The 26,359-nt window shown below is 37.1% G+C and overlaps 1 protein-coding gene across 1 annotated transcript; it reads right to left on the reverse strand.

Annotated features, from left to right (window-relative positions):
- Window positions 1-8,007: 8,007 nt before the first annotated feature.
- Window positions 8,008-25,435, reverse strand: LOC140233211 (uncharacterized). The gene is made up of 14 exons (XM_072313324.1): window positions 25,256-25,435; window positions 17,784-18,020; window positions 17,013-17,128; window positions 16,411-16,502; window positions 15,454-15,483; window positions 14,625-14,714; window positions 13,856-13,972; window positions 13,094-13,120; window positions 11,888-12,349; window positions 11,364-11,422; window positions 10,175-10,281; window positions 9,343-9,596; window positions 8,697-8,922; window positions 8,008-8,062 (listed from the first exon to the last, which is right to left on the reverse strand). Exons 1-14 carry the CDS (start codon window positions 25,433-25,435, stop codon window positions 8,008-8,010), a joined length of 2,052 nt encoding a protein of 683 aa, XP_072169425.1.
- Window positions 25,436-26,359: the final 924 nt, after the last annotated feature.

Consider the following 26,359-nt stretch of genomic DNA (forward strand, 5'->3'; position numbering starts at 1 on the left):
ATTACACTATATTTTCAACATTGCTATAATAACGGCTAATCCGTCTGAAGCATGTGATTCATTGGTTTTCCTTATCTGTATTTGAGAAGAATCTGCTATATCCCCGATAATTTTTGTCTATTCTTTTTGCTTTCTATATCTTGGTCCTATGCTGTATACGTGCTCCTCATCTCGATCTTTACACTCAGTTCAATAGCTTGCTTTTAAATATGTTCCATTATATTAATTTAGCATTATACCTAGATCAACATTTTCAGATTTTAGATTGACCACCATCCTGTTCTATGTTATGTTTTCAATAATTTATTGTGCATCCTAACCGGATATTATGGGGGGTTTTTTCACACTTTGTCATAATTGATGTATCTTTTCATTGAGAAATATGAAAATAAATTGAAATTGAAATTGAAATTGAAATTTGATTGAAATTGAAGTTTGAAGTCATGAGGCTTTTCATTTTTGTGAAATAATGTTATATAATATCATCTAAGGTACCTTCATGTTTTCAAAGAGGTATAGATCAGATGAAGTGCTAACTTTATTCTCTTGAAATAATAGAGAGTGTAAAGGGATGGCATAGCTTTGGTTGAGATGAGCGATTCAGATTTTAACTTTTTGCGTGACAATTATAAACCACTTATGAAATATTAAAGAGCAGGAATTCAAAGTTTATTCGATGAAAATTTGTTTTGAAATGGCTGGGATATTCAAAAACAAAGTAAACCAAAGAGGTCCTAATAAAAGGTGGGTCCCACCAACCTCTTTGTTTTTTGGGATATCTCAGATATTTCGAAACTAATTTTCATCAAATAAACTTTGAATTCTTCTTAGAATTGTATGTTCTTTCTTGTTTTATAAAATTTGAAAACCTGAAGACCCATCTCAACCAAAACAATGCAATCCCTTTAATGATTTTGCTTAGAAATGGCATATAATATTGATACAGTTCAACATCCGCAATTTGTATTACACCCCGAAGTCTGCACTCGAAAAATTGACGAAAAATTTCAAATGAAATCAAATGGAGACTACCTATTATAGGTAGAATGAATCTGCGAATGTTTGGCAACACGAAAATTAGTTTTCATTAGGACTACAATTACCTGAACGACTGAATGGATGAGTTATACGCCTCGACAGAATTTCTAATTAGCTGAGCGAGCTTGAGGAAAAGGTCGAGATGATGGCTTTTCTTACATACCTCCCGCTCTCGATCGATATCGCCAGTCTAACTAGATCGTGGTGCCGCGAATTCCTGTATTCGGAATGACGTCATTCGTTTGGATTTTGTCATTAAGTAAGACTGGGTGACGTGATTTTATGAATTAAATATTGATAGAAGGCCAACGCGCATAAAACACTTACCAATCAATAGTCGAAACAAGTCTCCCTTCCCTCCATCTCTCTCTCTCTCTCTCTCTCTCTCTCTCTCTCATTTTCTTTCTCTTTTCATTCTCTCCTTGTCTCTTTCACACACATTCTTTTACCACCTTCCTGACATCATCAAGGGATTCACTCCCTTATCTATCCTTATCTATCGTCGCCGTATCTTGCTACGTTTCGTTGATTTTTCTTTTTCTGTTTGAACACGTTTAACTTCTGTGCGGTTCCTTTTCTTCGTCTTCATAGTTTTCCCTTAATTCATAAATATTTTTGTTTTCTCACTTTCGCTCAATTTATCATCTGCAGCAATAATACATTGTATGGCGATATAAGTACCTCGGCGTGATGGAAAAGCACTATAATAATAAAAAGGATGAATACAAACGTGTAGGAAAAAACACATAATATAATAGCACTATCATTACTCTTCTCGGAGTTTTCTTTATCATGAATCTGTTTCTGCGGTCTTGCGTTTTTCACCCAGGTGTTTCAGTGCTGCGTCGCATATAAGTCTTTCGTCAATTTGTTTGGTTGTTTGTGTTTTTCTTCAAAATTTTCTTCTCGCTCTATTCTCTCTTTCCCATTCGACTTACCTCCATATATTTATTTTTTGTCATAATCATTTATTCATAATCTTTATCTGCAATATACAAGCTAAGCTTTTTATCAGTCCCCTTTATTTCCAACAGCCCAACTAACTCACTGTTTAGTACAACGTTAATGTGACTTAGTTTGAATTTTGCAACCGTATCATTTAACAACTCACGAGGAGATGTGTATATTTTGAAATACCCTGTATTCAGATAATCATCTCGTATTTATGGTTTTTTTTTTGAAAATGGAAGATGAAATAAAATGAAATGAATCGAGATTAACCGAAGTCTTGTCAGAGACTTCTGCATCTTTCATTATTTGAACTTCTTTTATTCTCTCTTCATTTTCCATGTCTGATCCCGACTCGTCAACCTCAGTATACACTCCCTCGCTCCCCTCGATGTCTTCAGTGTGATGGGGGACGATGGGCGGGAGTGGGGGGGGGGGGGGGTGGGAGAGAAGAATCTTATGATGATCTTTGGTGGACTCGTGTTTCGATTTTCCACTGACCATCTTGGTAATATCCGGTAGCCTCGCGCCCACGCGTTTATGAACTACAAATATTTGTTTCCATGATGAGAAGGAGAATTGTCCCCGACAAAAACCTGACGAGGAAAATGAGCATTGGGCTGGAAACTACGGCCGGACCGAGCTGACTCCTGCCCTATATATCCATAAGTAGGTTGGTGGACAGACAAAGACAAAAAATGATGAGCTGGATAAAGTCCTTTCAGGATGTTATGTGGCAAATTGTTCTTTTGTAGGTCTCTATATGATGATACAAGAGATAGTCATAATAAATCACTTTTTGTCAAGTAGGTGTCATAAACCATATCATTAATATACATTATATATTATATATTATATATTATATGTTATATATTATATATTATATATTATATATTACATATTATATATTATATATTATATATTATATGTTATATATTATATATTATACATTCTATATCATAATTGTGAAGTATACGATGTTCCATAAACAGGTTTTAAACAGGATTTGAACAGGTTACAAATGACGGACATGGGATGTGTGTCACATAATATTGTCATGAAAGATTTGAACTCGCATGTTTCTAACGTTTTACACTTCCTCTCGATCTTTCCATCTTTATATTCAAATCCACATGAATGCGTATTAGGCCCTATACCTAGATGGAAAGCAACACTGACCACATTGGACATCTTCTTAGGTAAGAAAGTCATAATGGTATCTTCCTTTCTTTTGAAATGAACAACAGGTACAATGTATTGTTTTTCGGGGCATCAGGATTCCGCACATCAAAGTTTTGTGAATATTAGGCCTGCACAATCTATAAGGTATTCAGAGTGGAACTCTAAGTATTTGAATGATCAGCAGTTACTGGTTACTTTACGATTCTGGATCTAATCATGCTTACGGTAACTTTCACGCGGTGACAATTACACAGAATCCTTTTTAAAACAATGATAATTATGACACTTTCATGCGATATCCCTTTCCCCCCAAGATTCATAAACGGCAGGGTAAAGCGGATGTGATATTCAAATCAATTCAAACTTTATTTCATTTTTCGAAAAGAACATAAGCATTTCACTTTCTTTGGTAACAGAGAATAAGGTTACATATATTCAAAACAAAGTAAATTGAGAAAACCTAATTGTGGAACCTTGGGGTAACAAATAATGTTGTAATGAATATTGACTGAAGTGATATAGACGATTAATATTACACAAAATATCGAAAAATGGAGGGACCCACTAAAAAGGCAATGCTTGTAGAATGTGGGCCCCTCATGTACAGAATGTCACTAAAAAATGAACTGATGCAAAAAGGGGAAAAATTGGGAATAAAGTCAGATTAAAAAAAAAAAGTCTGGAAGCCCAATAAGAAGACAGAGTAACAGACAGACACACATGCACAGGCGAATGAACATTAAACGAGACTGGGACGACAAAACTAAAGGGGGACTTAAATACAAGACAGAACGAGACAAGACTGTCATAATAGGAAGACAATACAACGGACAGAAAGGAAAAACAGATCCAGCGATCCTCGACAGAACTATATCGAAAAAATAATGGGATGCGTGGAAAGGATACGGAAATATGGAAAAATAGAGAGAAATAGATGCGGAAGTAATACAAGTAGAATCGAATCTACTCAGTGTCTCAGGACAACAGGGACGAGAAAATATGTGACAGTATATCATTGGTAATCAAAATTCTTCGAAAAGAAATTTAAATGAGCCAACAGGCTGATTCAATTCTGTAGGAACATAACCTTGCAATAAGAAAGACTTTAATCTCCTCTTAAATGAAAATATAGACGGTGCAATTTTTATGTCATTATTCAGAAAATTACCAGATAAAAAGGAATTGAAGCTGACACTAATACGGCGGTATTAAATATCTACAGAAGAAAACATCTTTTGTGATTTAATACGTTTAAAATAGTATCGATTTGCTGTTGTAGGTTACATCTTCCTTTGAGGAAGAATTCATTTTACATCTACCATATGTCTTATATTATTGCATCCTATTTTGACGTTTCCCTCTATAGTTATTTAAGCCAAAATATAAATTATACACCTTTCGACTCCCCCCCCCCCCCCTCCCGCCTTCCCTTCCGGAAGAAAAATGAAACGAGCCGCCACTAGGACAAATCTACCTATCCTTCTTCCACCTCAATGAATCGACCAGTATAATATGACCTTGGTGTTTTGACGAAAATACACTTGGACGATGTAGCCGATTCTCAATGAAAGCGTCAAAAAATCCGAAAGTAATTGCAGTTTGTTATCACCTGAAGGTGGAAAAAATGACCCTGGCTTTCCAATCTACGATTTATGAGCAGAATTAAACGGGCATAAGTACTGAAATAAAGGGGAAAAAAAAGAGAACTATCTGCAAAACGTCTCCTGGGAGCTGTGAGAGATTCTCGATTTCCTCGCCGAACTGTGATCAGGTTTCGCTGTCATCCTTAGTAACTGTCTGTCGCTTCAATTTCTTTTCAGGTACCTTTTCTGTTGCAAGCTTTTTAAATTCTCCTGTTGGGATCACGACCTGATGATCACAAGTTTCTTTTATTTTCTTCTTTCTTCCAATTATATTTTAGTAAACTAATGCCATCACATTATACTTTCTCGTCGCGATTGTTTTTCGAAGACAGATAAACGCGTATATGTGTTTAAAGGGGAAGGCTAGTAACTGATCAGTGGGAATCAGTGGAAATGCATGGAGATGATTGTTCCAATCCTTATGGGATTCATTCAAGAGTACATTATCATATCTATTGTTGTGTGAAATCTATTTGCTTCAGAATGGTCTCATATTCAAGTAATGTGCAGTTTAATGTTTCCAGGTAAGCGTCCCTGGTCAGTGACGGGGCATTAATCTGTACATTACTTGAATATGAGACTGTTCTGAAGCAAATGATTTTCACACAACAGTAGATATATAATGTACTCTTAAATTAATCCCACAAGGATTGGAACAATCATCCCCCAGCATTCGCACTGATTCCCACTGATCAGGTACTAGCCTTCCCCTTTAATATTGCAATGCATATTTGGCAAATAGAAAGGTATGATTATACATCTAATAAACACGAAATTATTATATATAATTAGATATACATAGTGTACATATATATTACATATATATATATATATATATATATATATATATATATATGTGTGTGTGTGTGTGTGTGTGTGTGTGTGTGCGTGTGTGTATATAAACAAACACACACACACATTATATATATATATATATATATATATATATATACATATATATATATATATATATATATATATATATATATATATATGTATGAATATATTTTCATATTCATATCTATAAACAAGGATAGAAAGGGGGGGGGGGGGACTACAGAAAACCGCAGTCTAACTGAGGTTATCGACAGTAAATTAATCCCAGTATAGTCAGAGAGGCTTCCGCCGGATTCACGTATAAGAATCGGCCAACGCAGTCGCCTACATCACTTGCTTTTCTTACTCGTAGAGCAAAAAAAAAAAAAAAAAAAAAAAATATGAAGAGCTGTCATTGTTCGCTCTTGTCCTGATCTGTCCTCTGTCATACAAGTAACATTTAGACAACTTCAAAGTCTTCCTTTCTCTTTCGCTGAGAAGCAGTTAATCATTTTTTCGATGTAAATCATGTATGTTTATGTATTATATTCATCTATCAATTATCAATGTTCGTTTTCCCTTTCTTGTAATCCTTTGTATAACCCTTTCCATACACTCTCTCTTTGGCACATATTTTTCCGGTCTACTTGATTCTAATAATCAAAATCCATATCTTACCCCGCTATCCTAAGAATGGTTCGAAGTTCTTAAGCCATCTACAATGGATTTCTTTCCTTGACGTATATTTGTGGCGATTGTTATGTCATCGACAACGGACGACAGTGTGAGCAAAAGCGGGTGGGGGTCAAATTTTGTAGAATCGACAGCCTTGCAGCCGGAAATTCGCCCGTGTTCTGATTATCACAGCTCTCTCCCCTGCAAATTACAACCCGAGCATAAATCAGACAGCTCTATAGCTCGGTAAATGGTCACGATAATGACACGTACGGGAAAGCAGCTCTCTGCCTTAGCTTTGTCGTAGTTTATTTCTCTGTTGACGTAATGCGCAGTGTCATGCGCATATAGAGCAGAAATAGCAGGCACAAGTCAGGCAATATCAGACGGAAAACGCGTCGTGGAGTCAGTGAACTGTTTTTGGATTTGACCTGCAATTTTTGCGCCGTTCAACAGAGAGAATTCCTGGAAAGAGTGCTGATGACTACCTTGACAATAATCACAGTAAAAAGAGCAATCCACACTTTCAGCAATTCGGAGTTCGTACATCCAAACATGTGCACAGCATTGCAATAACAAGCCTAGGCAGCACATTGAGGAGGGAACCAGAAATTTCGAGCAGTTCAAATTCTGGATGGAGTCACCTCAAAAGTGTGCATGCTTTTCTCTATAGATAAGAGCTAACATTAGTTGTTGCTCGTTCTTTTTTTTTTTTTTTTGATAAATTAATGCAGAAATATACAATGAGATGCAAATAATGAACATTCCAGTATCTGTTCACCAATTTATATTATCTAAATTAAATGAAATAAACAAAGAAACAGTTGTTTGTAATTGACAATGGAAAAGATTGAAAGAGATAGGCCTACAGGAATTTTTGTCCGTGATGATCAATGACCTTTCATATGGTGACCTCTCTTGTCACTGTCCAAAGTATGAATGAAGTCCGTAAAAGCAATCGTCATCATGTAAAACGTATAAAGGTATGATACTTCACAAGAATATACGACATAACAGAATTACTGTACAATGTACTCTATCGGCTCTGACTCTATCAAAATAGTTTCCTGGTAGTATGCAAACAGTATACACAAGTGAGGGCTTTAGTAAGAACTACCAGCACAAGGAACCTTTGAAACAGCGAGGTACCGAGTGTGGGTAATTATACGGATGCCCGAACAAAATGATGTGCATTATTTGTTTTATAAAATGATGAAGCAGCTCCTTGTCGTTTGATAAATCACCATCATCATCATCATCTCATCGCCACGCAATAAAACGATGAAATGAAATGATGAGATATCACCAGGTCACTATTACGACAGTAATGAAAGCGCCAATGACTGGTCATAAGCAAAATTACGTGTTAGGCAAAATAGATACCTGGTCACGTGATTAGGATCTGCTCCATCATTTCATGATCGCACATAATCCATATACACCGCACGCACTCCTGAAAGGGAGGAGATCTTAACACCTATAGTACACCTTTTCAACCGTTTCATTAATAGATTCAGCTAGTGTCGCTGTTTGTGTTTCGTAAAGTGATGTCTCGCTTTCGTTGTGATAACTATTCATGAAAGCTTTGGGAAGTTGACTGGTGTAATCCTAACGTCTTAGTTGAGTCCAAGTAGCAATGTTTTCCATGACAACAAGATGGAAGCTATTTTATGTTCATGGAAATCATTCTCTGGCATAGGGAGCTTCAGGTTCCCAGTCCCTTGTGAGAAGAGATGCAAGCCACTTTAGTTGACTTTTTCCTGTAAAAACAAACAAACAAAACAAAACAAAACAAAAATAGTGAAGTAGAAATCAACATAAAACAGCATTAGAAAATGACATTAAAAACAACGCAGCTCCACTAATGGCGGAACAGCTTTGCAGGTCTTCGTTGATTATGGTACTTATGTTCAGATCGAGCCAGATATAGGAAACCTATAATACTTGCATGTCCTTTGCATGATGCGTTTTCCGGAGTTTAAAGCCTCATAATATTACTAACATGTCACATATTTCCTCAATTTTGATGGCACCATCATTTTATACGATCGGAGAATTTACGCTGACATGGTTATATTAACTACAAATATTGCTCTTCAAGGAAAACTTATAGCGCAAAACTTTCTTATAAAGCTAAAAGTGCACACCTTTTTTATGTCTCGTAATTTTGATGAAACTTGTACCACTCCGTTCATCTGATTTTACTCTCGCTAGAATACGGTGTGGAATATACATACAGTATTGCACTTTATCAAGTGGTACAATAGGCAAGAGTTTGCTTGTTTGCGTTTAGTCCGCTTCTCAAGTTAAAAAAAAAAGAGTAATGCGTTAACTATACCATTAAAGCATCTATGGTGATGTCAACACTCCTCTATAAACAAGACTAGATCTCACTTGTGTGACGAAACGAGGAAGACCCCGACTATGAGAAGAGTGACGGCGACAGCGACTGCCGCCAATGAGCTACCAATGATGACGCCAAGAGATAATGACGTAGTTGAATCCGTCGTCTCGACTTCCCCTCTGGTTACTGTTCCTATGGTGACGTTGAGGGCATCCTCGATGGCAGCGATGTTGTCTGTGATTGCACTCAGCAGTGCCTCCTGGTCCAAGTACGAGGCTGTAACAAAATTAAATTATGAAAGGAGGAAAAGATAGTAGCGCATGAATTAAAAGACAAATAGCTGTAGAATCACTGATATTGCTATCTTAGCGCAGTATACTTCCCCGTGGAATACAGTCCTAAAGTCAATGTTAGGCTACACCCTTTGCGAAAAGCTGGAAAGGGATAACAAAGAAATTATGTCAATTTGTACGAATTGGCATACCGAGGAACAATTTAATTGACATCCCGGATTGACATATGAAAATTGTTAACACTCACTGCATGCTGGCCATCTGAAGTACGTTTATGAGCTTGTGGTACAGCCCCCTGACTGAGATAATCTTAAGGATAACTGATGCTGACATCTATTCCCAACGTCAACGCGCTTTACCGTAATTCTCTCAAGGATTTTCATACTTTTTGCCATTTACTTACTGTCATCAGTTGAGCGCCTCCAGCGATGGAGATCGGAGAGTGAATTTTGCCGAATCGTCGCTTCGCCACCGGGAGCCCACCTTCGCCGTCGGCGAGCAGTCGAACCGGACTGGCACAGCTCTGTCGATAGAGGGGGAGATACCAGTAACATTACCCAGAAGGACGCAGGATTCGCAGTCCCTGTCGTATCTTCGGCAGGATAACCGTCTGCCACAACCACGTCGGATTCGTTGGCGTATGCTAAAGTCTCGTTGCTGGTAGAAAGAAAAAGGAAGAAAGAGAGAAAAAATATATTTGATCGAGCAGATTTCTAGGCTATAATCATTAACAGAAAAAGAAAGCAAACAGAGCTAGGCAAAAAAAAGTCAAAATGCAGTGGATGAAAGAGAGAGAGAAAAAAAAAAAACAGATAGAAGGAGAAGTAAAACAGATAGACAGGCATGGAATTGCAAGCAGTTATAGCCACTGTAAACTGTAGAGTATTTTAGTTTATTCTTCACAATTTGATAGAGGTCATGTGTCAGTTCAATTTGATTCAATTCAAACTTTTATTTTCACTTCTTTCAAAAGAATGTATAAAAAAAATACGCAAATTTGACATGCATTTTAAGGAATGGTACACAGGTGGCATGGAATAACATGTGCATGTCTGTAGTCATTACAAAATGAGGCATTTTTTTTCACTTTTTTTTTAAGCTAGAGCAAAATTACAATTTAATCCTACGATGTTCACGATATAATCGCGGGAGGGAGGGAAAATATTGAGAAGGCGCGCCAGATAGATACAACGGTTGAGATGACATTCATTCAGGAAAATTGATGTCAACCATACCTTGTCTTTGATCCCTGGTTGGGGCAGCAAGTTGCGAAGTTAACATTACACCAGCTCGTCACAATTTCGGCTACAATTCTCAGGAGTGTGTTTACAAATGAGGACCACTGTGGATAAAGGAAAACGTATATTCAAAATCATCGGTACGCCTGATGTGGCACCTGCTCATGTATTCATCACCATTGACAGGTTCTATTCTACTTCTTAGATATCACCTAGGTAGCAAGGAGCGATAACTGAGATCATTTGCAAGAAATCCTGTTTTCTATATGTGTGATCGTGAGAAACAAGTGTAATTCTTACAATTTCGCTTTATCTGTTTTCCTCTCTGATCAAATTGTCTTCCAGGCACCTTATCAAATAAACAAATTGTATATCATAATAAAGTCACAGTGAGACCACCTACTTTGGTCATTAGGATGATTAGGAAGTGACATAGCTTGAGAGCAGAGCCTAATAATTCTCTTTGGATCACCACAAGGGATACTAACTAATAATCTTATAGGAACATTCATAATCTGTATTAATTCTTTGAGAAAAAAAAAATCAGTCTCTCTTCGACAAAATGAAGTCCAGACGCATATGGAGCCCTCTATGTGATAGCAGGAAATTCTGTTTTCACTAATCTCTCTACATGGTTGTTGTTGTTGTTGTTGTCGTTGTTTTACTGCTTTGAGTGCCCACAACTCGTTTTTAAAGCGTCGTACTTGAAACGGCCTGCGACCTGTGCTCAACTACTTTATCCTACTATGATCAAACTACGAACCTCATGTTCGAAATACTAATTCATTTCACCCAGGCAAAACACGCTCGACATTCCTCCTCAGGAGTTATGTACAGATTTATGCTAGCCTCCAAGTTTATGTCAACTGCTGTTCCAATGTGGCCACGCCATATAATAAACATATTTAATGCAATATTTTGGATAAAATGGTTTATATTTATTGAAATCAAAGACCATCATTTGACGACCTCTCTTCCATGGCTTTAGATGTAGAGCACCGCTGTTATTGTCCCAAACTGTATCCGAAGTGTCATCGACACTTTAATGGCCACAAACTAGATAACTAAATGAAAGTTACATGCAGGTAACAGAACGGAATTTTCCCTGAAGTTAGTTTTATACCCGTAAGTTTTTTTGTTTTTTTTTTTCATATTTGCATCTCAATAGTCTATGGGGTGGACTTACAGCATTGATATCCGCGATGAGTTGAATTTCGACTCCATACTGAACTTGTGACTTGACATCTGATAGATGGAGAAAGAAATAAGGAACTCACGTTAATGACTATACTTACGTAGTCGACTTTTTTGTTTAAATGTATATACGATTCTACAGTAGATATTTCAGAAATTTAAGTACCGGTAATAAACATGGATATTTTTATAGTCTCTCAAGAGCAAGTTTGAAAATAAAGACGCGAACATGGTGACACGCATTATTTGTGTCTACAGTATTGTACTTTGTTGCCAAGGAGTGGCAGATGGTTATTTGCAATTATGGGTTTTGATTGATACAAATGAGAAGGCTAGTCTCTCTTTTCCTTAGAAGGCATCCAATTACTAACAAGCGTCCGAATCTTTATGAGACAACTCCACTAAAAAAAAAAAGAGGGGCGTTAACCCCCTTTTTTGTTGTTGTTTAGTCCGTAAAAACACCGTTTTTAATGTGTTCGATTTCTAATAATACCTAGTTGGTATACAAACACTCACTCTGACACACGCTGCCCTGGTACTCGTCTGCGCAGGTGCAAGCGCAAGTCGACGTGTCCAGCGTCCCGCCATTTAGACAGGCGTCGTCGCACTCGCTGCCTGTTACGGCGGTTGTCACTCGAGTGGTGACGCCAGTGGATGTCGACTGCGACATCGTGGTGGTTTCAGACGGGACGGTCGAAGAAGACGTCTGTGTTGGCTTGAGGGACGTTGAAGTGGAGGCAGATATCGGTAAAGGGGTAGAGCTGTCGGTAGACGACGACGACGAAGCATCAGATGCGACGACGACGCTCGACTGGGATGTCGGCACTTCGGCAGACGTGGAAGTTATTCCTTGCTCCGTAGTACTCCCACTTTCATGTCCCAGAGACGTTTGTTCAGTCGTGGTTATTGATGTTTGTCTCATTGTTGTATCTGTTTCAATGGTAACAGTCGAACTAGATGTCGTTGCATTTGTTCCACCTTCCGTAATGAAAAATAAAAATTACAAGATGTTTGTTTATTACACATCTCGATGTAATGACTTTGTTTGCGCTGGGTTAATTATCGTAGATTACATCGACACTTGTACACGGATGTTCGAACTAACGCTATGCAACTGAAAAAAAAATGTTACGCAGGTTAATAATCTACAGATAATTATATGACTGAGCTTCAACCAACCTTGAATTGTAGAGGGCAAGCTTTCGTCCTCTCCTGAGGACTTTCTCAAGCCTTATGCAGTGGGGTGTTGTCTTGCAGGAGAGGACGAAAGCTTGCCCTCTACAATTCAAGGTTGGTTGAAACTCAGTCATTTAATTATTATCATCCCCAGCCGATGAAAGTTTTTAGGATCTACAGATATGTCAGATATTTGATACTGGTGAATATCAAATCATAGCCACTTCTCTGCCTAAGAAAACAACACCCTAATACATAAATCTGTACGATATAGCATTGAAAAAATGATAATTCAAGTCCGTCATATCACGCGGTCAAGTCAAGCGCATCACATTAATGAGCAGCTTCCCATGCCTTTTTGACTAATGGCAACCGGATAATAAAAATTGTACATCCTGCTAATGTCTTCTTATGGCTATACATTAACATTCATAATGAAATTTCAAACGACCAAAGTTTCAAGATCCAACTAACTCTATACATAAGATTTAAACGTGCATTTTTAGAAGACTTCACAAGGAGGAACAAAATGATATTGATACTCACCACATACGAAGTTGGGGTCAGCTAAATCTGTGAAAAGATGAAAATCAACTTCATAGTGGGACAGTAGCACAGGTGAACGTGAACAATGGCTGGCAAAGAGCCGTGGGTATTTTAAGAACTTAAAGCTAGAAACAGACTACAATTCATAATTGCCATTCTTTCTTGTGGTTTCTACAACTTTTGTATGAATTGTAATGGATATACTTTGATTAATCAATCACTCTCCACGTGTGACTTATCATAAACATCTGCACGCGGTGGTAGAACGCTCTTTCTAATTCAACCTATACTCTGACTGTTGAGATTATGTTGTTGTGCAGAATAATAATAATCATGTCAGTCCTGTATACAAATTATCGGAAATCTAAGCAATCCGTGATTTTAATGCTAAATCTATACGTTACCATCTACATTAGATTTCGTCATTTAATGGAACAGGCAAACTTTCACATGGAAAATGTCGTTTGATATCTGAAAAACATTAACTACGTTGGGAAGGTTGAAATACTTTCTGTTTGAAAATAAAAAAATAGAATCACATTTCAGAAGCACAAAATAAAAAATTGAAGCAATAATCTATTTTTATGTAAATTAGATTATTTTGGACGATTTTTTTTTTTTTTTTGGGGGGGGGGGAATTTTAGTACAATACAACATGTAAGTTGTTAACCCATGAATACTTTAATTGAATACTTTGTCTATTCATTCTGGGTTCTTCTTTTACTTGTTTCAAATAGTTAGAACTTTAATCAGTTGACTCACTGCATACACCACACATGTAGGGACATCCCTTTGGAATGGATGCGTGCAGGTCGCACACTTCCGGGCCGTACCAGCCGGGGTTCTGCCAGCAATTCTGATGAGTGTCTTCGCACACCGCTGAAAACGACCAAAAACACAAACCATTTAAATTTACATTAATACGTAAGGTAGAATGAAAAAAACACCACACACACACACAAAACAAATCTTCATGTCATTTCTTGGAATTATCAATCATTTCTCTCAGCATGCAATGTATGGTCTATTTTACTTGAATGGAACATGATGATGATTTAATTCGCGCATGGAAATTCCAGAATACATCAACAAACAATATTATGGGATATTGGGGTCAGAAAATTGGAATGGAAAAAGCTGATATTTCGAGACCATGCACGAGACCATTAAATATCTACGAAATAAAAAATGAATAGAGAAAAAATAAATTAGCATCTTGACCAGGTGTATTCACAATATCAAATCATTCAACCCAATCTTTCCCAGTTTTTGCAATAGTATAGTTTGATATCGACACGATGTGTGTTTTCAGCAACAAATTTAGTTGAATGGTGGTTAGTATAGTAAGTCTGGAAAATATGAAAACATAAAAATGTGTCTTTCAAACATTTTTCAGCTACCTAAAGTCTTGCTGTGTCACCTGGCGAGGCATACTATCACCATCATTGTCTGTTTTGTTTTGTTTTGTTTTGTTTTCTTTTCTTTTTTAGGAGACTTTTACAAGAGAATAATAGTATATTGATAGACTCACTCGAGCAGTCCGTTCCATACCAGCCGTCCTGACACTCGCACGTACAGTTCTCTGTAAATGTCCCGCAGTTATAGCAATTCGCGGCACACTCTGTAGGCACAACCAGAACAGGTATAACAAGTTTGAAAGACAATCTTTAACTATATATAAGCAAGTTTATAAAGATGTGAAATTTCGCCATGGGGATGGGCATTTGAATTCGTCTTTTTAACGATTTTATTGACGTTTTTATTATTTTGATCCATTGCCAATGAGTCAAGTATTTTTTTTTTCTTTTTGTGAAACATCATTTGTCTTGCTGTTGTTCTGATTATATTGGTGCAACCGGGACGACGTTGTTCCCCTGAAATACATGACGAGGGGGGGGGGGGGGGGGTGCATCCAACATTGGATGGGTGTTGTGTGACCAAAAAGAAGGATATTTCCTAAGTTGAAGTACTTCTCGCGTCTGCATGCGATGATATAACGCTCCTATACTCTGTAGCGTTGATGATTGGCTTTCCATGTCGCCATATTTTATTTTGCGTGCAATGCATAAAACTTGCTGACTTTTGTTTGTATTTCACTTACGGCCAAACATACGAAATGTCACGTAAAATGGCTTACAACCAGCTTTTTGTTTTGGTGTGTTTTCCTTTTACTCTCATAGCACTAAGATCTCACTATTATCAAGACATAAACGGATGCATAAATACAGACAATGACACAAGCCATTGCATAACAACCGATATAATTTCATTAAGCTGCATAAAGAAAAGTGGGAGAGAATGGATATTAAAAGCAGGAGAATTATCAAAAATATCTTATTCTAATCTATTCTTAGACTCACCACAACCATCTTCTTCTAGCGAACATGTGTCTGTTGAAAAAGAAGTTGAAGAAAGCAATACAAATGGTTTGTTGTCAGCATGAGTGCAACTATAACACATTTTGTATCACAGTCTCACGTAATCTTGTCTTGATAAAGATTTGGTATGATGGTATGTCGCAAACATGTTTTACGAGTAAACAACATAACTACCGAAATGAAGGTCCATAGAACGAAATAGCCAACAAACATGATTCCTCTCAAAGTCATATTTTAACACTGCCAAAACCAGAGATGACGAAATGCCTCCTTAAAGCTTATATGAAACATAAAAGTCCAGTCAAGGGTGATCATCGAACAGTGTTCTTTTTTTTTTGTTACTTTGTCAAGTTTCATATCAATATGTGCCTTTTAGGTTTAGCTTTGTGTCTTTTATATTTCTGTTTGTTATTTTGTAATAAAGATGAAACTTGTATTTTGTTGACAAATTTTGATAAAGTTAGTCTTCGGACTTTTATTTGGTGTTTTTGATAAAACGAAATTGAATCGAATTGAATTGAATCGACTTCCACACTACATGCTATTCACAAGCTGGTTTCTCGATTTCTATTTCTCAACAAGCATGACTGACGAATCATTGTTAATTTTAATGTCCCCCTTTTATATCCTCAACGATTATTTCAATACGACTTTTCGATATACAGCACCAGTATTATTCAAATTCATGAAATTCTTCCGTCGAGATGTTTCGAGTATGTACGCCCATGATTTTTATCATTATGGCTACTACTAAAACACTGATCAATTCAGTGCTTATTTACGTCGATGTAGGGCAATTTGTCAATCAGTAGCACCAGTATTTTCACTGGAAGTGGTTCATAATTGTTATTGTTTCGTGAGATCGTATTGGAAACTGATCAAAAACAGTAACAACAAACAAACAAACAAAAAAGAGATGAATAAAACTGGTAGATTTACCACACAAATTGTTGTAGCAGAGCGCCACACCGGAATCGCACTGGGTACAGCTATCACCTTCCTGGTAAGGCTGTGCCCCTTGGTAGTTTCCTCTATAACAGTTAAACAGGGGAGATGATGTATAGATAATAAATGATAAAGACAACAACAACAACAACAACAATATAATGTGAAACGTAGCTACTTATAGTATTATATTCGGCTCCTTTATTGATATAGGAGGGAAAGTAAATTTTATAGTTACAAATAACATTGCTTTTTAGTTGTAAGTTTACCCACACTAACGCTTTTGTGACCAAAGAACCATATTCCGTAAGTATCTAAAGGAACATGCTTGAATTCCTGAGTAACAACTTTTGCTCGCATATATTATGGGGAAACATTCAAGCGAAGAACAAACTTCGGAGGATCGGAGGAGACGGTTCTCTTCGAAGTCGGGGAATTTTCGAACACAATTGTCCCTGATAAATCAAAAAATACACTGGACATGAAAAAAAAAAATGCCGATGTGAATCAAGACTTGAGAACAAAGACCGAATTTCTCGCTACCGACTGATATCTTACAACACTATCATTCTTTGAGATTATTTTTCATCACTCACGCTGGTCCGTAGTTACATGTGATGATGTAGACGTTGGTATAGTTTGCCGTATCTGATGAGGCTGTCGCACACAGAGCTCTCCCGCAGCCCAGGGCGTAGGAAGATGCCCACACCACCTGTTTGTGAGAAGGGAGGAAGGCAGCCCAACCATTTGCTTTTGATCAAAAGTGATATTTTCACTAAAAGATAATGGCTGACTGTTCTAATATTAGACTGTATGTAACTGATTGACAAATTGCCCTTCATCGACGTTCAAGTTCATGAAATTTCATGACAATTCAATTGTCATGAAATTTTATGAACGTGAAGACTGTGTGTATATCAGGACGACAATTCGCAAGCTGATGCGCGGCATTACCCCAATTCGAGTGATTTTGGGGCAAACTTCAGTTCCACGCTGCCAGTTCTGCCAGTGAGATCACGGGGCTTAATGTGTCGGTCTCGTGGGCCTTTTTTACGTAGTGTCGAACTGTGTGGGCCTTGTTTGCCTAGTATCAGACTAGTGGGAATTGTTAGTCAAGAATATGACTTATGGGCCTTATTTGCCTTGTGTTGAGATCATTGTCGTTATGACTCGTGGGTTGTATGACTCGGGGGCTGTATGAATCGTGGGTCCATGACTCGTTAGTGCCGAACTCGTGACGTGCATCCGTATTAGCTGGGGACACGACATTAACTCCTTGACGACGGGGAGGAGCATCCTGCGTTCTTCTTCTCCTTTAACAATAAAACCGAAAATAATGACGGAAACTAGAAGTAATATTACAATACCTGAGTGTAATGTCCGCACACGTAGCTACACTCCGTTGTGTCGTAATCGTAGTACTGGACTTCGTTGTACCAAGCCTGGACCGCTCCTGTGCCGTCCGGTGGCGTGTTGCCAGCCGTTCCAAGCCACAGATTTTGACCGAGAGTGCTGAAGGGCGATATGTTGTCTGGCTGACCATGTCCGAAGTAACATCCTTCTGACCATTCCTGGGCCATGGTCGCCAGATCGTCATCCCAGCTCTGATAGAAAAACAAGAACGTCACGTCTCATATGAGACCTATCTGCTGTTCTTGGTGTACAAAGTTAAGTATAGCCTTTAACAAGTTCAAACAAAAATATAAAAACATTTTAGTTATTCGTATTGCATTATTATGCATCCAATTTTAGTGCTTGCTTCATGCGCTGTCTTAAATTCGTTCGGTTTCAATTTGTTTTCTACAATTTTAGAAGACCCGTTTTGTCAAAATGATATGGAAGAGTAGGCCTAATATCATTTTTCAAATCATGGTGATATGACATGGTATCGTGAAACGATTGAATATGTCTGTGTGGGAGAAAAATAAAAACACACCCACAGATTTCTTGCTATCTGAGACTCTGTAATAATCATGTTTATCCTCAGAGGGTTTGGACCGTCAAAGAAGGTCAGAAACCATCATTTGACGACGGCATTATCTTTTATTACAAACTTTCGCTGCCATGTAAAATTTTGCAATCTAATGTTGATGTAGAGAGTTATCGCCTTGTACTTACGAGATTAATCATTCTCTGTCAGAACACAAATTTTTTACCAATGAAAAGACAGGGACGGACGGGGATTACAAATTCTTTTAGATTTCACACTTTACAGTCATTATGTCATAAAAGGTTCGCCCTCCCCCACTTTCACCTTCCTACTCCTTTAATTGTTCCATGTCACTTTCCACCGTGTGCGGGACAAGAGTCGGACTAATCCTATCCAAACATGGAATGTGCTTGGAGACATAGGTGAGTTAACTTAAGTATTGTTACATTAAGTGGTGTTGGTTGTTTTTCGAGTTGTCCTTGCGATGGCACATTTATCTATCACTTATGATTGTCACTCACCCTCGTCTCATGTAGTTAGTCTTTTTCTGTCTTCCACCACCGAACATTCCTCCGCTATTTTTTTTAGAACATTCTAAAAGAGAGAAAGTGCAGCCCTCATTTCTATACATCCTTCAATTTTATGCAAGGTAAGCAAATCGCTGTCTACACAATGTGTCGAGACATAGATTCAATTAGTTTCAGGTTTATCCTTGAGTATGGGAATGCTAATGTACAACTAAATAATGATAACGATAATGATAATGGTGAGAATGAAATTAATGATAGAAATGATAAGAAGAAGAAAAAGGAGAGGAAATTAAATAAAAATGGCATCATGCTAGGTAAGTATGCAATCTGCTTTAGACGCTCCACGGTCTGTTGATGGATTTGGAAGATTCATCCATCCATTCTTTCATTCATTCATTCATTCATTCATTCATTCATCCATCCATTCATTCATTCATTCATTTTCTTTTATTTCCATCTGAAACGTAATATTTTACAAAAGTTGAATGCACAAATTAAATTACATTGTATACTAAAGGAAATTTACAATTTTTCAAAATTGCAAATGTAGTAAAATGTAAAAGTAAAATGCAAAATTATCAAAAATAGTAAAATTGTAAGGCCTTTCCGTCCATTTTATTTTATCATGACTGCACAGGCACAATCCTCTTCTAGAATATTCCTAAGTGTTCTGTATATATTTTATTGAAGGTCTGTCCAGACATTATACACACAAACCATTATTACTTATTGAATACAGTATACCATTATAGGTTTCATGGAGATTATAAAAGACCGTCACTCCGAAAGTTAGAATATTCTTAACGACGTACGACCAAAATATCGATAGACTACAATTCAATTTACCTTTGATGTATGTATTGTTGGACTATTTGTTCTGGGAGACAATAGCCATCCACTAAATTTCGAATCGAGACTCTGGCACCGTAGTGTCAAAAACTACAGTCTTTGCAAACAGCGCTCATGCCTTTTTGTTTGCCCTCTTATAGGAAACAACAGTTCCCCGGCAGCCCAGACAAAACGTGTTCTAATTTTAAAGGCAAACATGAGTCGAAGTTATTTAGACCACCACTTGATTGATTTTTACCCTCTTAAATGCGTTAGCTTAAGCAGCTCAAGGTCTAACATTAGAAGAAACGCTCCCTCAGCAACTGGGATGGTGCTATAGTAAGAAAAAAAAAAACCCAGCGAAATCGTGTACAGTCTCTGACTTTAATTGTCGGCCATTAAAAAGGAACAAAAAATACGTGTACTCGACTCTATAACTCTATGTGAAAAGTCCAATTTTTTGTGATCTCTGGAAATCATAATTCTACTGTAATATTGAGATGGTAAGAATGGCATTGTCAGTCTAGAAATCACTTTATTAAAGTGAACATTCAACTAACGGGTCAAACGACATACCGTGCGGAGTTCATATCTATGCTACATAAAGACTGCAATTTGGAAAACTTTCATGTAATTGTCTTATAGGTACCTATAAAGAATAATCTATTGTGTTGTGAAGACACATCAATAATAGATAGTGGTAGGTTGATATTTAATTGTAATAAATGGACTTACGAGATCTCTTGAAGGTCCGAATAAAAGAGCACCTTCGTATAGTCAATTATTTGGATTAGGTTCCCAATTTTCTAGAAAGTCTCAGAAATAGACTGGTTCTTAGAAGATCTCTCAACATCTCTTCTTCTGCGTCATCCCCCTCTCTCTCATCATCCACACACACACCCACACACGCACACACACACACACACACACAAACAGAAAATACGATGAGCAATTCAATAACTTATATAACAGTTTCCATACTTTAAAAAAAAGGCTTTATGCTTCTGCTTGTTTCAGAAAGCGCAAAGACATCGATGAGCTCAGTTGAAAGCTAAGCAGATAGAGCGGTATGCCGCTTTGATTTGAGAAACAGTGATGGTTTTGGTCTGCAATAGATGTTTTGTTGACTCTAATCCAAGCCGATTTGAACCTCTCGAGCAGCAAATTTAACACAATGGGGACGAAATCATCGCTAAACGTCATGGCTTTTATTTCGAGTAAGAGCGCTTTTGCAGGACATCTCTTGCAGCGTCAGAACAAATAGAAAAGTCTTGTCCAGCTAAGCTGTTGGGAGAATGCTGCGTGTGTGTTGCGTGTGTGTGTGTGTGTGTGTGTGTGTTCCTTTTCTTTTTTCACATACAAAACTCTTTCTTTTCATTTGTAATATTGATAATGGGGAATTTTTGTTGCTATAATGAAATTTGTGTTATCTGTCATTGAATTAATTTGTATATTGTTTATATGACAAAAGAAAGAAAAATAAAAGATTGACCAAAACAAAAAGTGTGTGAGTGTGTGCGTATGTGTGTAAGTGTCTCTTTTTGCAGTGGAGGAACATGTGAGGAAGTATATTTGAAATTCTCATAAGGTTCCTTACCAATCACTTGAGAACCAAAAAGATTTCTGACTCCCGATTGTTTGCCGTGGATTTATCTGGGCTTGACAAATGCTTTAGGCACGCCAAAGAAGCCGACAAGACTTTATAGGAAATGCTGAACTTCTGTGATGTGTGGACGCCGTTGGTATAGTCATATGATGGATGTTTATCATTCTTGATATTGATAATCACAACAGTAATAACAAAAAGACATCAAGATGAGAAAACATTCGTAAACTTGTAAAAACACATTTTCCGTTATAATGAAAAATAACCTCAAAACTAATGTTTGATAAAACAAAAATGCTTTTTAAAGCAGCTCGCCAACATGAAGACATAAGAACAAGATCAAATTCAAATTGTTTCTTTGTAGTTTTCTGAAATCGAACCGTTTGGCGAACCCGCATGAAACCTTCCCATTCATGACGAACTAAATTCCGTCTTTTGCAATGTTCGTTGGTGCCAGAAGAGATTAACACACCTCCTTCTGAATAGCTAACTAATAGATTGCATTAAAAACATCAGCTCTGTCAATTCTAGTTTCTATGTTTGTTATCGCTCAACATGTGTATTGGATGTATCGAATAGAATGTCAGTTTGAACGCAGTAATAGGTAGTAGCAAGTAGTAGTTGTTGTTGTTGTAGAAGTTGATGTAACAGCTTAGCTGTAAACTATAAGTACAACTTGTAGTTGTTACTGTCGTTATCAATGGTTATAGATTTACTTTCCGTTTCACGTCCAAATAAAGATGTAATGAGAACTATAGAAAGCTATAACTCTCGTCATTAAAAACGTGAAAAAAATGTTACTTGAAAGTGGCAGGCATGTTTTCGGTTCTACAGTTGAGTGCAAGTTGACAGATAATACAAATAACTGGCTAGAGATTCAAACCTATAATGGTAATCTCGGATAGGCCGACGATTGCTGCAATGTCTAATCGTTTGTCTCGGATGTGTTTCTGTTGTCAAAAGACCCTGTAAAACAGTTTGTGTTATACAAGTCGGACTTCAAAGAAAGAAAAGGGTTGAGGGGAGAGAGGGAGAAAGAGAGGGAGAGAGAGAGAAAGAGAGAGGGGGGGGGGTAAGAAAATTTAAGAGAGAATGTGTTAATATCAACTGTTAAAAGACCGTTCCAGTTTCCTATCGGCATTCGAATCTCACCATCAAAGCCTACCAAGCAAGCCGCTCCTTTATCTCCGTTTTCCCTTTCATGGACAAAACATTTCCAGCCCCTGTCTTCTTCCGAAAGCGAATTGTTAACAAAGCTTCTGCCCTTGCTGTGCAGGGTTTTATGGGATCTGGCCCGCATGTGGCAAAGTTGCCCCTTCCATTGAAAGTGTCGATTTCCATTTTATTCCTCGCCTGCAGTCTCTCGAAGCCTTTCAAAAATCATCAAAACAGACCTCTATACATGCGTATTTTTATAACCTTTCAGTTCTGATGCGTTTTAGTATAGCTTGTTGGAAATATCTGAGGATTCAAGATGTGAATACGTAACTTATTGTAATCAGTGTCTCACTTTTTTTCCTCTACTAAAGTAGATTTTTTTATGTTTTTTTTTGTTATTTTTTAAGCGAGAAGATACTCCGTCGGTATATTATAGCATAAATAGATACGTTTCTACCTCCATAGTTACCCCAACATGCAGAGAGAAATTTGGACTGTCTGAACAGTAAAATCAATGGTTGTCCATATGATATACAACATTAAAAATAGATGAATTTTCCCAAATATTGTTTAATCATTGTTTTTTGTTGTGATATAAGTTTGATGTTATCTAAATGTTTATCCATTGAATGGACAATTCAGATAATGCATACTTGCATTCATACCAGCTTCTTGAATATAAAAATCATTATCTTGGATACGTTAAGTGGTGGAACATGTACGGCTCTGATCTCGATAAGTAGACTAATTTGTTTACGCCACGATTTGCACTTGCAAAATTACTTACTGCAGAAAAATATAATAAATAAGGGGGAGGGCTTAATGAAATGGTGACGTCAAAATGTATTGTTTTACTTTGTTCAAATCTGCTGATAGATTTTAGTGATTTGATCCTAGATGGCATGATAAGAGCGTGTTGTGATATTACTACTTGCACATAATAATGTATCTTCGTTTTGATGATAGAAACCCGCAAAACCTTCATGTGGGCAAGATAACCATCGATTGTACATTGCCACGGAGAAATACACACATTGCAAAATAAAGGAAATAAATCATGTACAAGCGATCTCACGATTCTAACACCGTGGGACATGACATCATCACGGAGGCATTCTATATGCAATGATCGTCCTTCTAAATTTTGCAATGATCGACAATGTGCGGTGGAAACTCGAGAAAAGAAATTCAAGAATCATAGAGATATAGTGATACTGCTGAGCAAATAATTCTACTCCGGTAGAATTTTTAATATATTTGTTATCCTAATATCGGATGGAAACTCACTCAGACAACTTTCATAAAGTAAATGAAAGCATCAGAGACAGAAGAATGCTGATGATTATAGAACATCTTCTCAACCATTACTGCCTTTAAAGTAATGTTAAAGAGATGGTTTAGTTTTGGTTGAGATGGGGATTCAGATCTTCACTTTTTACAAGACAATTAGAAACCTCTTATGAAATATGGTCAATGAAAATACAATTCTAAGAGGAATTCAGAGTTTATTTGATGAAAATCGGTTCTGAAATGGCTGAGATATCCAAAAATAAAATAAAACAAGGTGTTCCTCTAATAAAAGGTGGATCCCACCTTTTTATTGGGAACTCTTTGTTTTTGGATATGTCAGCCATTTCAAGACCACTTTCTTCAATTAGATTTTGAATTGCTCTTATAATTATATCTGGGTTTTCATATTATTTCTCAAGAGATTTTTTCCACTATCTCAAACAAATCATCATCAGAAAACGTTGAGAACCTGAAGCCCCATCTCAACCGACACTGTACCATCCCTTTAAAGTCCATGATCACTTAGCAAATGTCACTTCATCCCATCATCATAAAATTAATGTTACACTGTATTAGTAGAACTTGTTGACAGTTGATAATAATAAACACCATAATGTTATTGTTAGTTTCATCATTATGATTGTGAATAAGGTAAGGGCCAATCCTAACTATTTTCATTAAAAAAAAAACCAACAACAACTTTATTTCCTCTTATAATTATAAATTACGCTCATTCATATGTTCATATATGAAGTTTTACATTATTTCAAAAATCATCATCAAAAAACGTTGGCAACCTGCAATCTCAACCGAAACCACACCATCCCTTTAATGCCCGTGTTCACTTAGCAAAAAGTTATGTCACTTCATCCCATCATTATGAAATTCATGTGATTAGTTAACTTGTTGACATCAGTTGATGATGAAAAACGCCGTAACGATAAACATCGTCAATTTCATCATTATGATTGTGAATGTTATCCTAACTATTTCCACTGACACCATTAAGGCACACAAAAGCCACATGAAAGTATACTCTCTAAAAAAAGAAGAGTGAAAAATCTGCACTCTTGAAGGAGTGAATAACAGAAAAGAGTGAGTTTCGAGTGAAACTGGAGTGAATTTTGAGTGAAAATTTTCATTTTCATTAATTTTGGAGTGACCTCAGGGATCACTTGAAGATTTTGGATTGATCCCTGAGGTCACTCCGAAATTGGTGAAAATGAACATTTTCACTCACAAAATTCACTCCAATTTCACTCGAAACTTACTCTTTTTAGCTATTCACTCCTTCAAGAGTGAAGATTTTCACTCAATTTTTTGGGAGTAAAAATCGGTTTTGATAGACCTTCAAAAACTGCCTTAAAGACAACTGTCTCGTCCAAACTTCTTCATAAGTCCCCCCCCCCCCAAAAAAAAAGTTAAAAAAAATTGTGGGGGAAAGTTCCTCTCTTTGGCCAGACGGCTCTTGACCAGTGCCCATGTAAAAGAGCTTACCATTCTTTCCATGTTGGACGCTTGTGGCGACACCTGCCCTCGCAACTCGTTATGTTTGTCCAAGATCGCCAGCAGCTCGTCCAAAGAGAAATCGGTGGAACGACGACTACGAGATCGCACACGGTTTCGTGCTGATGTCGACGTCCCATAAGCTACGTCGTCATTCTCACTTCGAATCATTAGTTGGCCTCGTTCACTGATGACCACTCCATCTTTATGATTTTGAACTGCGCGACTGTCGAAAACATTTGCGGTGTAAGACTGACCGATGAAGGCAAATCCCACAAAAATCAGAGTAATTATTATTCGGCTGATGTTCATGTGCTCCATTCTTTTTTTTTACTGAAGAGAAATAATGCATGCTAGCGCATATATTATCATCATCATCAGAAAATAGTGAGCATCGTTGCTAGCATCGCTGACTTAGCTGTAACTGTAAAGCTCCCAATAGTCGAAAATATCTAGCAAAATTTTGCACTGGAGTTTGCACAAGGTTTGGGACGAAAGAAAATACCAAGTCTTCAGAAGTCAGTGGCTATTTCTTATGGGCTATTACCGATTACAGTAGTGAGAAGCCCTACTAAAGCCGAGCAGAGCAAAACTGGTCTTTACTTCGCGGAGCTGTGTAAGTATATAACCCAATCGCGCTGAACAAAACTGGCACCCCAGGGCGACTCTGTTGGTTGCTAAAGACGCAGTTATCTTTCTTCAAGCATGTCGTTCAATCAAAACCACTCTTCGCTGGAGAGACGTTCTGTCACGCATCCGTGCACACGGCACTCTTCAATAGTGCAGAATTCTATGTCAATAAGATTGAATGAAAACCTGGATATTTCTTGATCTATCTATCTATCTATCTATCTATCTATCTATCTATCTATATCTTTCTATCTATCTATCTATCTATCTATCTATCTATCTATCTATCTATCTATCTATCTATCTATCTATCTATATCTTTCTTTCTATCTATCTATCTATCTATCTATCTATCTATCTATCTATCTATCTATCTATATCTGTTTACCTATTGATGTGCATATTTATGTATCAATATGTAGGCTTATCTATATATATATATATATATATATATATATATATATA

The sequence above is a fragment of the Diadema setosum genome, chromosome 9, assembly GCF_964275005.1.
Source record: "Diadema setosum chromosome 9, eeDiaSeto1, whole genome shotgun sequence".
Taxonomy (NCBI): domain Eukaryota; kingdom Metazoa; phylum Echinodermata; class Echinoidea; order Diadematoida; family Diadematidae; genus Diadema; species Diadema setosum.

Bases quoted from the DNA above. Each gene is read 5' to 3' on its own strand.
- LOC140233211 (XM_072313324.1), bottom strand. From the start codon at position 25,435: ATGATTCGAAGTGAGAATGACGACGTAGCTTATGGGACGTCGACATCA. The intron at 17,129-17,783 runs GTATTGTAATAT...TCTCACAAACAG, and splicing joins TGTGCGGACATTACACTCAG to GTGGTGTGGGCATCTTCCTA. The intron at 10,282-11,363 runs GTAAGTCCACCC...CTTTATCCACAG, and splicing joins TCATCGCGGATATCAATGCT to TGGTCCTCATTTGTAAACAC.